The 14,845-nt window shown below is 39.2% G+C and overlaps 1 protein-coding gene across 1 annotated transcript; it reads left to right on the top strand.

The window, feature by feature from the left end:
• The first annotated feature begins 1,285 nt into the window (after window positions 1-1,285).
• Window positions 1,286-14,764, top strand: LOC132706158 (fatty acid synthase-like). The gene is made up of 18 exons (XM_060677328.1): window positions 1,286-1,373; window positions 3,318-3,908; window positions 3,961-4,143; window positions 4,200-5,204; window positions 5,266-5,914; window positions 5,964-6,083; window positions 6,133-6,265; window positions 6,322-7,802; window positions 7,851-8,142; window positions 9,091-9,577; window positions 9,634-10,071; window positions 10,127-10,247; window positions 10,299-10,509; window positions 10,596-10,785; window positions 10,838-11,493; window positions 11,978-12,093; window positions 12,147-12,270; window positions 14,627-14,764. The coding sequence occupies exons 2-18, from the start codon at window positions 3,344-3,346 to the stop codon at window positions 14,735-14,737; spliced, it is 6,882 nt and encodes a 2,293-aa protein (XP_060533311.1). The 5' UTR covers window positions 1,286-1,373; window positions 3,318-3,343; the 3' UTR covers window positions 14,738-14,764.
• The last annotated feature ends 81 nt before the right edge of the window (window positions 14,765-14,845 follow it).

Raw genomic sequence — 14,845 nt, forward strand, 5'->3', positions numbered from 1 at the left:
ATGATGTTTCCTTCCAAGAAACCTGTGAGAATAACCGCGATAATTAACTAGTAGCATTCTCCAAGGACGGATAAAAGTCATATCAATACTCTTTTTTTTGGATTAAACATAAGATCCACATGATGTACAATAAAATTACAAAAAAAAAAAATAAAGGTCTTATTATGAATTACAATATTATCTGACATTTTGCAAATTCCATTGCCAACGAGAAATAATAAAATTAAACTTATTTAGAACAGACCGAATTCCACCAAAAACACTAAATTCACGTATTCTTGCAAGGTAATTCAAAAGTACATTCCACGGAAAGTTAAAAAATATGGTCTTTCATTTAAACTAATCATGTCATAGCCAGTTGAAGTTGATATTAAATTAAGATAAATGTTTGACCATTTTGTATAGGATGTGTAAGCTTTCTATTATTGACGTATGAAATGCGGCCTATTGTTACAATCCATGTTATTTAAATCCTGCCTATGTATCTAAGAAATTAAATTTAGAATACATTTTCACAAAACTCAAATTATTTAAAATACCTTAAGATTTTAATTAAGATAATACTTTTCGGATAACCGGTATAGGATGTACATAATAATAAAAAGTTAACACATCTATAAAGTAAGACTTTATATCTGGTAGCTATATATTAACAACCGAACCTGCAGATCCAAACGCAGATAATCAAATTTTTAATTTAGCGAGTCACCCCTATCCATCTGTAGCCAACTGTCCGTCTACAAAGGCAAGTCACGTCCTACTTTAATCAAGGATGACGATATTTTCATGTGACGGGTCACCGTTATAATACTCGCGAATCATTCGATTCTGTTGACGCAAATTTAAGTTTTTTTGTCATATATTTGCATGTTTACGTTTGGCGATTATCCTGCTTCGGGGAGACGCAATTGCATAGAAAAGCACACGAATGCGTTTCTATGCAAATGCAGCACTATATGTAAAACGGATATCAAAATGTTCCATGTCACCTACACCCTGCACCTTCACAACGACTTATGCAAAATTCAATTCAGTTATTTTTCGGTCGAAAGAAAACTCGAGGTTCACTCTTGTTTTCCTTCAACTATGGTTCAAAAATTGTAAATACCGACGAAGGGCGTCCCTTGATTTTTATAGTAAAAAATGTCATTTGTCGCTTTTCGCTCTGAAATGATATGCAAAACGCAAATTCAATCGAAGGAAAATTTGAATGGCTACTTAAAATTCGTTTGAATTAATATAAAAGAACCGTCGAGCGTTGTTTCCGTTCATTTGGGCAATTCTTCATTGAAAAAACATCCAATAGGACTGCGGATACCTTACCCGTCTGCTTTCGAGTGCAAGCCAATGTGGTATTGAGTGAGCTTAACGATGTAAGTAAAAAGTTTGTGTTTTTTTTATACATTTCGTATAGGGTGTTATCGAATGTCACGTAGATATATTCAAAAATCTTAACATGGTAATGCCGTAGGCTTTTTGTGTTTTGTGTCTATACCAAATCTTGTTTTGATACACCAAATACTCAAAAAGGTATGGTTTTTCTAATATTGACACAAGGATATTTAGATAAGACGTACTCAGCCGTTTAAGATCACACAATTTCAAGAAATTGATGCACAGGAAATGAAACTTAATCAATCAAATTATTATATTTCCATTGTCTCATTGAAGTACAACTTCATAGTTTTTACTTAGTTTACTCGTCGATGACGGCCAACTGGAGATTTATGTGGCAGCGGTATACAAAAAATATTTTTCTTTGGTTTCTTGTCAGGTCGTTTTCCTTCAATTTTACTTTATTGTACCTTTTACTATGAACTACTTTGGTTTGGAGGATTTGTTTCTGGTGTTCAGTGGTTATTCCGAAACGGTTTTGAAGGTAAGCTCCAGTCCAGTTCCCACATCCATTATTTTCAATAATAATTTAGTTTAATAGCGGAGTACGAAGGAAGCTTACTCAATTTTTATCTCTTTCGGTGATGAATATTGATATTCAATAACCATAAGAAACCGAATCGATTGGTAATTCTTTATGCCATAAAGATGTGTTACTCTTGAATATATTAAAAACACATTAATTAATGAATTAAATTAATAATTATATTAAAAAATCTATACTAAAATTAAAATACACATTATTCGCTTTACTGTAATAATGTACTAGCCCTCATCTTCCACTTCATGTATCCAATATTTATAAACGGCGGTCCAGCCTTCAAATGCTCTCCATATAAAAGAACACAATAAAAAAATCTTGGTCTCCGTTCAATTAGATCGTTTCACTATCATTTCATTCATTCATTCCATCAATGGATTAGATTAGGGAGGGTCTGCTCGTACTCATCCAGTCGGGCGTCCGAATTGAGGCCCAGAGCGTCGCATGTGCGAATTCTGACAGTACACTCTCTTCTAAGAAGAAATTATTCAAACTCTACATGAAAAAGGCACAGTACTTTAGGAGTACCCAGGAGAAGAGGGAGAAGGTGTGAAGGCATAACGTAATAGATGGTGTAAATACAGCTACCAAGGACAGGGCCGCACGTTAGAATACGAGTATAAGTTTCTCGAATTATACCAGTTCGTTCATTATGCATTTGACAAAGTATTGTAGTTTTCTCATGCAACCACCAAAATTCCATCAGGTATGGTCTGTTCATAGATTTAAGAAAGTGACCAATTGCTTTTGACGGATTATCCAAGGCTGGTCATTAACATGCAATGCAACAAGATTATTATTATTAATTAATAATTAAAATTTAATAATTAATTAATTAATTATTACCTTAATTAATAATAATAATCTTGTTGCATTGTATGTTAATGGCCACCCTTGGATAATTCGTTCACTTTCTTATATCTACGAACAGACCATAACGGCTTTAACTACTCCTTAAGTAGTTCTTTTTCGTTACTTCACAGGCAACCCAAGTGCAGACCCGTTTTGCCCAAACCAAAGCATTCGGTTTTAATTTCGTAATTCATCAAGAGATCTATTGATCTCTCTCTGATTGGATTTTATGGTATATAGCGTCGCTTGTGGTGTCTCAACAATCACTTATATACAGTGTGTCACCAAAATCCACCAATCAAATGTCAATGTAGGACGATGTCAAATTTTGCTTCTCTTAATCTCTTAACTAGTAAATAACTTTCAAATTACAATTCATTGCTTTTCTGTTATTACAAACTTTTTTCCTACAACCAGAGTAATTAGGGAAAAAACAATTCAGAACTTAGTTTTAGTTTTAATATGGCCTTTATTTTATGTTGGCAACGGTGAAAATAATTTATTAGTAATTGCGAACTCATGATTTTAGATACCCTCTCGCATTAGTCCACCAAAATGATCCAAGAAGACGAAATAGTAATATCAGGAATTGCCGGACGATATCCGGAATGCGACTCATTCAACGAATTCAAAGAAGCTCTGCTTGCGGGAAAGGACTTGCTTACTGTAGACGATCGCCGCTTTCCTCCTGGTACTTACAACACCCCCCCGAGAACAGGAAAAATCAACAATATCGACCGGTTTGATGCCGGTTTTTTTGGAATCAATCCCAAACAAGCTGACCTCACAGATCCTAGACAAAGGATTATGCTCGAGACCGCTTTCGAAGCTATAGTGGACTCTGGATACAACCCAAAAGAACTCAGAGGATCCAAGACTGGTGTTTACGTTGGTATAGGTCAGTTCGACAACGGCCAAGGCTTTAAAGATGTCGAAAAAACCAACGGCTACACTATGATCGGCTACTGCTTGGGACAAGTAGCGAATAGAACTTCGTACCATTTCGACTTAAAGGGACCAAGTTACGCTTTGGACACCGCATGTTCGTCTGGGTTCTACGCCATGGTTAATGCTTTCAAAGCAATTGAGAGTGGTGAAATTGACGCCGCCCTAGTATCTTGTTAGCTGGCTTCTGATAATATTAATTTTGGCATTAACCCATTTCATTTTAGCCGTTCACATAAATTTCCATCCTCACGAAGCTATGGAGTTTACATCGCTGAATATGATGTCCCCCGATGGGAAGTGTAAGGTGTTTGGGGTCGGTCGTGATGGCTACGGTAGGTCAGAGGCCATCGTCACAATGTTCTTGCAAAGGAAGTCGCGATGTCGAAGGATGTATTCCACAATTCTGGGTATGTTTAAAAACGGTTTTTACAAAATAATCTATGTGGACCCCTATGTATTCCAGGCGGTCAGACCAATAGCGATGGATTTAAAATCGAGGGGCTCACTTATCCGTCTTCCCAAATGCAACTGAAGCTGATGCAAGACATTTATAGCTCGAAAGTCATTAAACCGGGTGACGTATCCTACATAGAGATGCACGGCACTGGTACTCCTGCGGGAGACTTGGAAGAATGTAAAGCGGTAACGGAGTTCTTCTGTCGCGATAGACACAGTCCGATACCGGTCGGTGCTGTGAAAACCAACATGGGACATTCCGAAATATCTTCGGGATTATGCTCGATCACGAAAGTTTTAGTAGCTATGGAGACCGGGGTTATCCCAGCAAATATTCATACTGATAATATCGACGACACATTGCCTGGAATAGGTTCCGGACAGTTGAAGGTAGTTACTCAAAACATTCCATGGGAAGGGGGCGTTGTCGCTCTCAACTGTTTTGGTTTCGGTGGTGCCAATGCACATTTGGTATTAAAATCGAACCCTAAACGTAAGTCATTACTCAAACCATCGAACCAAAGATTGGTAAACGTATCCGGACGAACGGAGGAAGGCCTACATTACATGCTCGATGAGATCGAAAAACAAAAAGACGATGCAGAATTCTTAGCTCTTCTGGATGAGATACACAAGATCGACGTCGAAGGTCACAACTACAGAGGATACGCGGTTTTGAGTGATAATCCGGTTCGACAAGTGAATAAAATTGGCAAAGAACGCCGGCAGGTATGGTTTATCTACACCGGAATGGGTTGCCAATGGGCGTCGATGGGTAAGGACTTAATGAAGTTCGACGTATTTCGGAACACTTTGACGAGATGCGGAGCCGTACTGAAACCTTACGGTGTAGATCTGGAACACATCGTCACCAGTGACGACTCTACAATTTTCGATAATATTGTGAACTGCTTTGCTGGTATATCGTCGATGCAGGTAGCCCTAACAGACTTAATTAAGTCATTTGGTATTGAACCAGATGCGTTTGCGGGTCATTCGCTTGGCGAAGTAGGTAAGTGCGTTAATATACTGCCGTTCTCATTACATTTGTTGTCATGATTCATTTCCTATAGGATGTGCATATTGCGATGGAGAAATAACCGCTGAGCAAGCAGCTCTCATAGGTTTCGCTCGTGGCTACGCGGCCAACCAATCGAAAACTGGTTTTGGTTTAATGGCAGCCGTAGGTTTGAGCAAGGAAGAATGCTCAAAAATGCTACCAGAAGGAACGTGTATCGCCTGCGTAAACAGCAACAGTAGCGTTACAGTTTCAGGACCGATGGAGATCATTGAAACGTTCGTTCAAAAATTAACAGAAGTTGGAATTTTTGCCAAATTAGTTAAAAGCGGCGGATACGCTTTCCATTCCAAGTATATGCTCGACGTAGGTCCGATTCTCTTGGAATTCCTCAAAGGGGTTTTGAAGGACCCCAAACCAAGATCGGGGAGGTGGATTTCTAGCTCCTGGCCTGAAAAGGATTGGGACAAACCCCAGGCGAAAATGAACGACGCGTTTTACCATTATAACAACTATAGCAACACCGTGTTATTTAACCAGGTGCTGGGAAAGATTCCGAGTGATGCGGTAGTCATAGAAGTCAGTCCTCATGGTTTACTGCAGTCGATTCTAAAAAGGGAATTGGGACCCAACATCTCTTACATCAGCCTCGCTGATAGAAACAGCCAAGATAATGAACAGTTTTTCCTATCAGCAATTGGAAAGTAAGTTTCTTTTATACAAGGTGACACAGTCATCTTAATATGTCACCAGGTTCTATATAAATGGAGGACAGGCAAATCTAAGACAAGTTTACGACGAAATCAAATTTCCAGTTGGAAAAGGTACCAGCAACATAGGCTCCTTGATCAAATGGGAGCACAGCGCTAAATGGTGAGTTTTGACGACGAAACTAGACATTGACTTACGGGAATTGCTCAAGGTTCGCGCCGCTCTTTAAAGTAAAAGATCATTTTGGAAAAGAGATTAGGATAAATACTTCGGAAAGTGAGTACTCTTATCTGGAGGGCCACAATATCGACGGACGAGTCCTGATGCCCGCAACCGGATACCTGGTACGCTCCAGAAATTCGGCTAAATCGTTTTAAAGAGCTTAGTTATGTAATTTTAGGAAATGATATGGAGAGTCCTAGCTAATATGCATTTGAAGACCTTCGAGAAGTTTCCGGTGGTGTTTGAGAATGTCAAATTCTCTCGCGCCACAGTCTTGCCGACGAACCAGGACGTCACTTTTCTAATAAACTTCATGAAACAATCGGGATATTTTGAAATCTTCGAGGGCGGATCAGTGTGTTGTTCCGGAAAAATACATTATTCGAAGAACACTTCTACAGAATTCACGGATCTCCATAAACCTACCATTTTTTCCAACGGTTACCTACCCCTGAACACCCAGGACATCTATAAGTTCTTGCACATGAATCGATATCTGTACAGGGGATTCTTCCGTGGAATTAAAGAAATAGACGTGCTAGGCTATACGGGAAAATTGCACTGGAATAAATCCTTCACCAGTTTCATGGACACTATGCTTCAAGTGTCACTATTGTCAGAAACCTCTTCCGATCTTCTTCTTCCAAGCAGGATCCAAAAGATTGTTATCGATCCTCTGAATCACGCACAATGCGTTGATGAAGAAAGCGATATTTCAGTATTCTTCGATAAAGATCTGCGGATTATCAAATCCGGAGCTATCGAAATCGTAAACATGGAGCCTACTAGAGCTCCAAAGCGCCATGTTAAAGACGACGCAGTTTTGGAAAGCTTCACTTTTGAGCCTTACGACACTGTCACCACAAAGAACGAAATCAACTTGGAGCAGAGCCTGTCTATCGTCTTCCAGATCATAATAGAATTGGAGCCAATCCTCAATTTCACTTTTGGCGAAATCGTGTCAGCTTCAGAAAACTCTTTCAGGGACAAGGTAGAAGAAGTCCTTATGCTCCAACCGCTGGTAACTCTGGACTTTGTCAAAGATAAACTTAAAAAAGTTGATTTTTTAATCTTTACCTCCCCTTGTACTGATAAATCACTGCTGGGTAATCTCAAAGAAGGTGGTTTCGTTTTATTCCATGGTTTTGAAGAGGACGTGGCTTCGTTTGGAATGACCTTGCTATATTGCAATAGTTGCAAAGCTAGAGGATTATTTTTGCTTAGAAAAGTAAAGGAAGGGGTTGCGTATTCCTTGGTGAAAGTCAGCAACCAATTCGACTGGATAGAAGAAGCAAAGTCGATTATAAAAGCGAACAGAAAGGAAGTCATATACCTGTACAGTCAAAATGATGACTTGTCTGGAATTCTTGGGTTAGTAAAGTGCCTCATCCGGGAGCCACTAGGAAACGTGAAGATCCAGTGTGTTTTCATAAAGGACAAAAACGCCGAACCCTTTAACCCAAATTCCGAGTTTTATCGGAAACAATTGAGCAGAAATCTAACATTTAACGTGCTCTGGAAAGGCGTTTGGGGTAGCTACAGGCACCTCCCTATCCACAGAATGAAACAAATCGACGTGAGTCACGCCTCCAACTTGATACAAACAGTTGGCGATCTTTCCACGTTTAGCTGGACAGAGAGGCCTTCGTATTATTACAAGTATGTATGTAATGTCAACGAAAGCAAACTCTAAGCGAACGTTTTCAGATACTTCTCTTCATCAGAGTTAACATACGTCGTCTATTCCGCTCTGAACTTTAAGGATGTCATGGTGTCTACGGGAAAAATATCGAATCCTCCATCGAAAGATCCCACTGCTCCCAATCTCTCCGTCGGTTTAGAATTTTCTGGTATCACGGAGAGTGGTAAAAGAGTTATGGGTATCGTTCCCGGAAACAGTATCGGGTTGCAAGTGATGACGGATCCGCTGTTTACCTGGGAAGTTCCCAACTCTTGGAAGTTGGAGGAGGCAGCCACAGTACCAGTAGTTTACGCTACGGTAAGTATACAAAAGCTGGTGATAAAATAGTGCCAAATTCAGAAGCAATATTAACTAAGATATTCAACCTATTATTGAGGATTAGTATATGCGGATGCATTTTCAAGCTATTATTGAGGATTAGTATATGCAAATGCAGAAAAATCTTCTATTATTCTTTCGAAAAAAATCGAATGTTATTTAGGTCGAATTTACTATATTGATTAAAATTTTTGAAATGTAGTAGATGCATTTAATTCCTCATCGAGGCCTTTTAGATGGGAAAACTAAGTTTAATATAGCAAGCTCTCTGGTCATGAGTCATAATTTTACTATTGTTGTGTATGGTGCATACCTAAATCAGGAAGATAGCTGTCTGAAGGTCGTTTACACTATTAGAAAATATATGTCCTACAAGCTTAAATAGAATAAGTGGTTAACACCCTTTCAAAAAATTACACCAAATTATAATAATAATGTAATACAATAACGTGTAAACTTAATTGGGGAGTTGACCACAAAGAAAATCAAGACCTTTTCTAAGATAAATAAGTCCAAAACAATTATGAAAAATCAATTAGTTCTACGATGTAGAGAACGTGGCAAGACTGTAATATTTTCAAAATTTAAAAATTATTTAAATTTAAATATTAATCAAAAGCTGAAGAACGCTAGTAAATCTGAAACTTTAGAACACTAATCTGTCTATTCGTCGTTAGAAGAACTATTTAAATTTGCATTATTGCATAGGGCGTCCTAAATAAGAATGTCAGCGGGTAACGCCAAATACATTTTTATTATATAAAAATGTAATAAAATAAATCCTTAATTTAATAAATTAAAACGCCTTAATTCCTAAAAATAATATACTGGTTATTCCTTAAAAAAACTTTAATTTTGTATCCGTGACCTGCCAGTCCAGTTTCATTTTCCTCTTTTTTCATTGTTTGAAATTTTTTCCAATAAAAGTGCTACTATGCCATGATAATGAGAGGACAAATGCGACCCAACGAATCCATTTTAATCCACGCTGGCACGGGCGGCGTAGGACTGGCGGCCATCTCTATCGCTTTGAGCATGAACTGCGAAGTTTACACCACTGTGGGGACGCCCGAAAAAAGGGAATATCTCGCCAAAATGTTTCCCGACTTAAAAATCCAAAACATCGGCAATTCGAGGAACTCCTCTTTCGAGTTGATGGTCAAACGGAACACCCAGGGCAAAGGAGTAGACCTGGTGCTCAACTCGCTCTCCGCCGACTTGTACCACGCCTCCCTTCGGTGTTTGGGTAGACGCGGGCGCTTCTTGGAGATTGGTAAAGTCGACCTTCAAGAAGGAACCCCAATGAACGCCAATTTGTTCGGCAGGAATAACAGCTTCCACGCGGTGTTCCTCGATGACTTGTTCTCGGAGGATTGCTACCTAAAGGTGGAAGTGCAGAAATTGTTACGCGAAGGTGAATTATCTTGGAAATACTTCCCTGATGCTAGAGCCAGAGGTTTTTACTTTTAGGAATTGTCAAAGGTGTCGTTCGGCCTCTGCCTAGTACAGTCTTTTCCGAGCATAAGGTAGAAGACGCGTATAGATATCTCGCCACGGGGAAACACAAGGGGAAGATCCTTATAAAAATTCGAGACGAGAAGCAAATGAATCTGCACAGAACCATTCAGGCAATACCAAAAATCTACTTTGACCACAAAAAAACGTTCATCATAATCGGCGGCTTGGGTGGGGTGGGCCTCGAGCTCGTCAGTTTCCTCATCTCGAGAAATGCGAAGAAAATCGTGCTCAATTCCAGAAGGGGTATCTCGAATGGGTACCAGTCGTTGTGTTTGAAGCGTTGGTCTGAAATCGATGGAGTTACCGTTAGATTGAACATCGACGACAGCACCACCATCCAGGGAACTGAAGCCTTAGTTAAATTCGCAGAGTCCATGGGCCCCGTTGGAGGTAGTGTTGAACAGGAAATCAAATTACGATCGCCAAAATTTATTATCTTCTGCAGGGGTATTCAACATGGCTTTAGTCCTTGAAGACGGCGCCTTCGTAAACCAAACTGCCAACAAGTATTCGAGTGTCTTCAAATCCAAATTCGTATCTGGTTCCAACATGGACGCGGTTACTAGGTACTGTTTTTCCGAATGAACTAGATGAACTCTAACAAAGACTTTTTACAGGAAGTCGTGTCCCCAATTAGAGCATTTTGTAGTGTTCAGTTCTTTAGCGTGCGGCCGCGGCAATCCCGGGCAGACGAATTATGCGATGGCGAACTCAGCCCTGGAAAGACTGTGCGAGCAGAGACGTGAGGATGGATTACCAGCGCTGGCGGTGCAATGGGGAGTAATTGGAGAAGTGGGAGCAGTAGCTGAGGTGTCCAGTTATCAGAAGGTACAGAAATGTTGGGCAAATTAAACATGTTTACTGTGATTTGTGGATTTGCTTGGTTCTTAGTATAATAATATATAATTTTATAGGTTCTCGACGTCATGGGGATCGAATCTCAGACGGTTTCGTCTTGTATGAACTCGTTGGAAATATTTATGCTCCAACCTAGTGTCATATGCGCCAGTTTTCTGCGAAAAGACCGTACCTCCAAATCGGAGGAGGCTGAGGGGAAAACACTGGCTGAAACTATCGTTCACATATTAGGAATTAAAAATATCGGTAAGCAATTACCTCACGGATTCTCCGTTTTCTACCTATCAATATATTCCAGAAAGCGTTGACAAAAACGTATCACTAGCTCAGATCGGGTTGGACTCCCTGATGGTCGCCGAAATTAAGCAAACGATTTATCGAAACTTTAACATCGAGTTGACGTCTGAGGAGATCCGCGACCTCACGGTTAACAAAATCAATTCTCTTCTGCAGGAGAAAAATCAACCTGCTGAAGATATTGCCGGTTCAGAGGTCGGTACCATAAATGCAATGTTGTCCTCGCAGCCTATCCTTGAAATCATCAACGACAAATCCTTTACGAAAAAAGTATTCCTTCTTCATCCGATCGAAGGACACGTGGAAGCCATGATACCATTGGCTAGGATTTTGAAAGCTAACGTCTACGGTCTTCAATGTACCCGAGAGTCGCCCATCGACGATCTAAAGGGCTACGCCCGAGATATTACCCACCACATCAAAAAGATTCAAAGCCAGGGGCCTTACAGTTTGTGTGGTTATTCTTTCGGCGGGGCCGTCGCTTTCGAGGTGGGGGTGCAGCTGGAAATGCACGGAGATCGGGTTCAGATATTTTTCCTGGATGGTACTCCGAGTTTCGTGAGGAAAACGCTGGAAACCTATTCAGAAAAGCGGGACAGGAGAACCAAGGTTTTGCAAGGGTTTTTGCACACGTTTCATGGGGTGGATCAGGAAAAGGTAAGCTTTTGTGAAAAACCCTACTAATTGAAAAGGTTAAAATTTCATCAACAAAATCAACGTCCAATGTCGTCCAAATCTTAAAAAAAAGGTTTAATTTTGTAAAAAACCATGAGCCGGTAACTAGAGCACCAATGAACCATTTGATTATGTATAATAGACATTTACAAATAATTTTAAAGCAGGTTTTAACCATCAAATTAAATTTGTTTATCTTTTTATCGAATACATGGGAGAATGGGGCGCAAAAAAAAAAATTAAATATAAAAGGTACACGAAAACATTTGTTTTCAGTTGTCGATTGAGTTTCCGATTTAACTAAAGTAAAAGTGCTGAACTTATCTTTAGTTTTTTTACTCAGAAGTTGGAATAAAAACTGCAACAGCAAACATTTTACATTTCAATGAAAGCCAAAGCTGATGCTCTTTTTATCATCATCATCCCATTCTTAAGTACGATTATTTACACTTTTTTTATATCTTAGATCGGCGATTTATCCGACGAATCCCATTCTTGGCAACAAATGTTGTCATTGGTGGGGAAACTGGTTGCTGACACTACAAAGTACGACCCTCGCGACGTTGAAGTCGCTGCCGACAGGTATAAAAGGAAAGTGACAACGCTTCAGGATACTGACCATGGTTTAATTATAGATTTTTCAATCGTATAAAAGCAGCGTATTACTACGAACCAGATGCCTTCTTCGACGGCTCAGCGACCCTCATAAGAGCCGATAACAAAACGCTAGAAGCACCAATTGATTATGACCTTCAAAAGGTACGCACTTAGATAATTCGTTTGATAATTCTATTCTTTTTTTTTCAAAGAAACTTCCACAGGTTACTGTAATGCTTTTTACAAAACTTTTGGATTCCTCCTGCGTCGGTTTTTGCTTAGTCGAAATTGCTGACGTTTCGCCAATCATCCTGTTGGCTTCTTCAGAGCTTGACTGAAACTGGCTCGTATTTTGCTCTGTACCTGCTTATATATTGCTTGAGAAAGGGGGGAACCAATGATTGGTATAAACACCGTCTAGGATGACTGATTCCCAAATTGGTGACAGGTAGAGATTTCCATTGACTCTCGGATTTTTCGTTGGTAGAAGAACTGATTACATGCAAGAATTTTAGTTTTATCAAACAAAATTTTATGCCCGGTTTCATGAGTGTGTTCGGCAACAGCTAATTTATTTGTCTTAGTCGTAAGGCTCTTTCGTGTTCTTTGAGCCTAGTTGATTTTTCGTCCGGTCTCTCCATTGTTTGCCGCATATGCATGGAATGCTGTAAACTCCTGGCGTCTCAAATGGAATTTTGTCTTTCACGGACGCAGATGTTGAGAGACTTTTGGACAAGTGGTAAATCTGGTTTTGACGTTGTACTTCTTTAGAACTTTTGTTATATGGTCAGTGATGTTTTGAATGTAAGGAAGGACCGCAGTGGCAAGTGTAGGATGGATTGCTTTCGACCACATTGCTATTGGAAGTTTGTGGTGAAGTGTATTTTTGATGGAACGTTTAATATCTTTAATGTGGAAATTATTAGAGAGGAGAGCAGAGGTAAGGTGTTTTAATTCTGTTTTCAGTGACTCGGGCTGAGATAGGTTTACGGTTCTGTAAACAAGAGAGGATAACCGATAATTTTTGGGCCGGATGGTGATGTGACCATGCATTAAGTTATCGGTCTGTGTGCGTAGGTTTTCTGTAAACAGAATGACCCAATGTTAGGTCTGATTTTCTATTGATAAGAATATCTAAGAATGGCAGGTTATTATTAGCTTCCATCTCAATGGTAAAACGTATGTTAGGGTGTATCGAGTTTAAACCTGTAAGAAAATCTACTAGGGTTTCTTGACCACGAGGCCAAATAACAAATGTATCATCGACGTAGCGTTTCCATAATTTTGGTTTTAGATGAAAGGTGTCGAGAGCTTTCTGTTCAAAGGCTTCCATATATATATTCGCGATGACTGGTGATAGTGGAGCACCCATAGCTGTTCCCGACGTTTGTTCAAAAATTTGACCGTTATAAGAAAAATATGTTCCAGACAAGCCTTTTTCAATTAGGCTGAGAATGTTTGTTTCCAGATTTTCGGATTTTAGTGTATCTGAAATGATGTCGAGAGTTTTAGGAATAGGACTTTGGTAAAGAGAGATACTACGTCGAAACTAACTAGAATATCTTGTTTATCTAATCTAATGCTTTTTAATTGTTCAATGAAGTGAAAGGAACTAAGTATAAAACTATCAGTTTCTTCTGTAAGGGGTTTTAATAAGGAAGCTAGATATTTTGCTAGAGAATATGTTGGAGAACCAATGGTGCTGACAATAGGTTGAAGGGGTAATCCTGGTTTGTGAATCTTTGGAAGTCCGTAGAGACGAGGAATTTTAGAGTCGTGAGGGGTAACAGATTTTTTCACGGAGTCTGATAGAGAGAAAGCCTTAATAACAGATTTAAGGTTGCGATCCATAGATGGCGTAGGACCTTTTTTAAGTTGACGATACGATCCGTCTATAAGAATATCTTGAATCTTTTCCTAATATTCATTTGTTTCCATGACTACCGTAACATTTCCTTTGTCTGCTTTTAGGATCACGATGTCTGGATTGGATTTCAGAGATTTTTGGGCTATGCGTACAGGCTTCGCAATGTTGGATTTGGAAGGTTTTGATTTCCTCTTTTGGGATAATACGTGGCGCAAGGACGAAGTTGGAACCTTTTGAAAGAACTAATTTTTCAGTTTCCGAAAGTTGGTGCGATGACACATTTATTACAGTATTTGGTAGTTTAGAAGAGTTAGATGGTTTTTCTAGTGTTGACTTTAGTTTTTCAAATTTCTGAATGTGATTTTGGGTATTTCAAGATGTAGAGACAGAAGAGCCTTATTGATTTGGTCTATTTCCTTACGGGTATGATGAATTCTTTCTCGAAGTAAAGCGAAACTAGACTTTCGAAGAATTTTATAAGCGGATGAGGTTGTGATGTGATGGGATATTTTAAGAAAATTGGGGATAACGTTATGGTCTCTACAAAGTGACAAAAATGTCAGTGTACAGAGTAATCTTACCATCTTGCCAGGCTTGTTAATTTTTCAAAGAAACTTCCACAGGCTACTGTTCTATTCTTGTCGATTTCAGATCTGCAGCAAACCGATAAAGTTGCTTCAACTGCCAGGAGACCACAAGCAGATACTACTAGGACAGAACCTCTCCAAAATAGCTGAAGTTATTAATTCGTCCTTGGAGTGATAAATAAAACTAAAGTTTGTAAAATATTCTTATTCAAGAATTAAAATAGTCTAAAACAGTCAACTAAATACACACATAAATAGCTTATAGTCAAACAACAAAATAAAA

This window comes from Cylas formicarius, unplaced genomic scaffold (genome assembly GCF_029955315.1).
Source record: "Cylas formicarius isolate icCylForm1 unplaced genomic scaffold, icCylForm1.1 PGA_scaffold_8__14_contigs__length_24414737, whole genome shotgun sequence".
Taxonomy (NCBI): Eukaryota; Metazoa; Arthropoda; class Insecta; order Coleoptera; family Brentidae; genus Cylas; species Cylas formicarius.

What these genes read in the sequence shown, in the direction of transcription:
- LOC132706158 (XM_060677328.1), top strand. Translation starts at nt 3,344, where the DNA reads ATGATCCAAGAAGACGAAATAGTAATATCAGGAATTGCCGGACGATAT. An exon ending in TGGGAGCACAGCGCTAAATG is followed by an intron (nt 6,084 to 6,132) that starts GTGAGTTTTGAC and finishes GAATTGCTCAAG; the next exon opens with GTTCGCGCCGCTCTTTAAAG. An exon ending in GTCCATGGGCCCCGTTGGAG is followed by an intron (nt 10,072 to 10,126) that starts GTAGTGTTGAAC and finishes TATCTTCTGCAG; the next exon opens with GGGTATTCAACATGGCTTTA.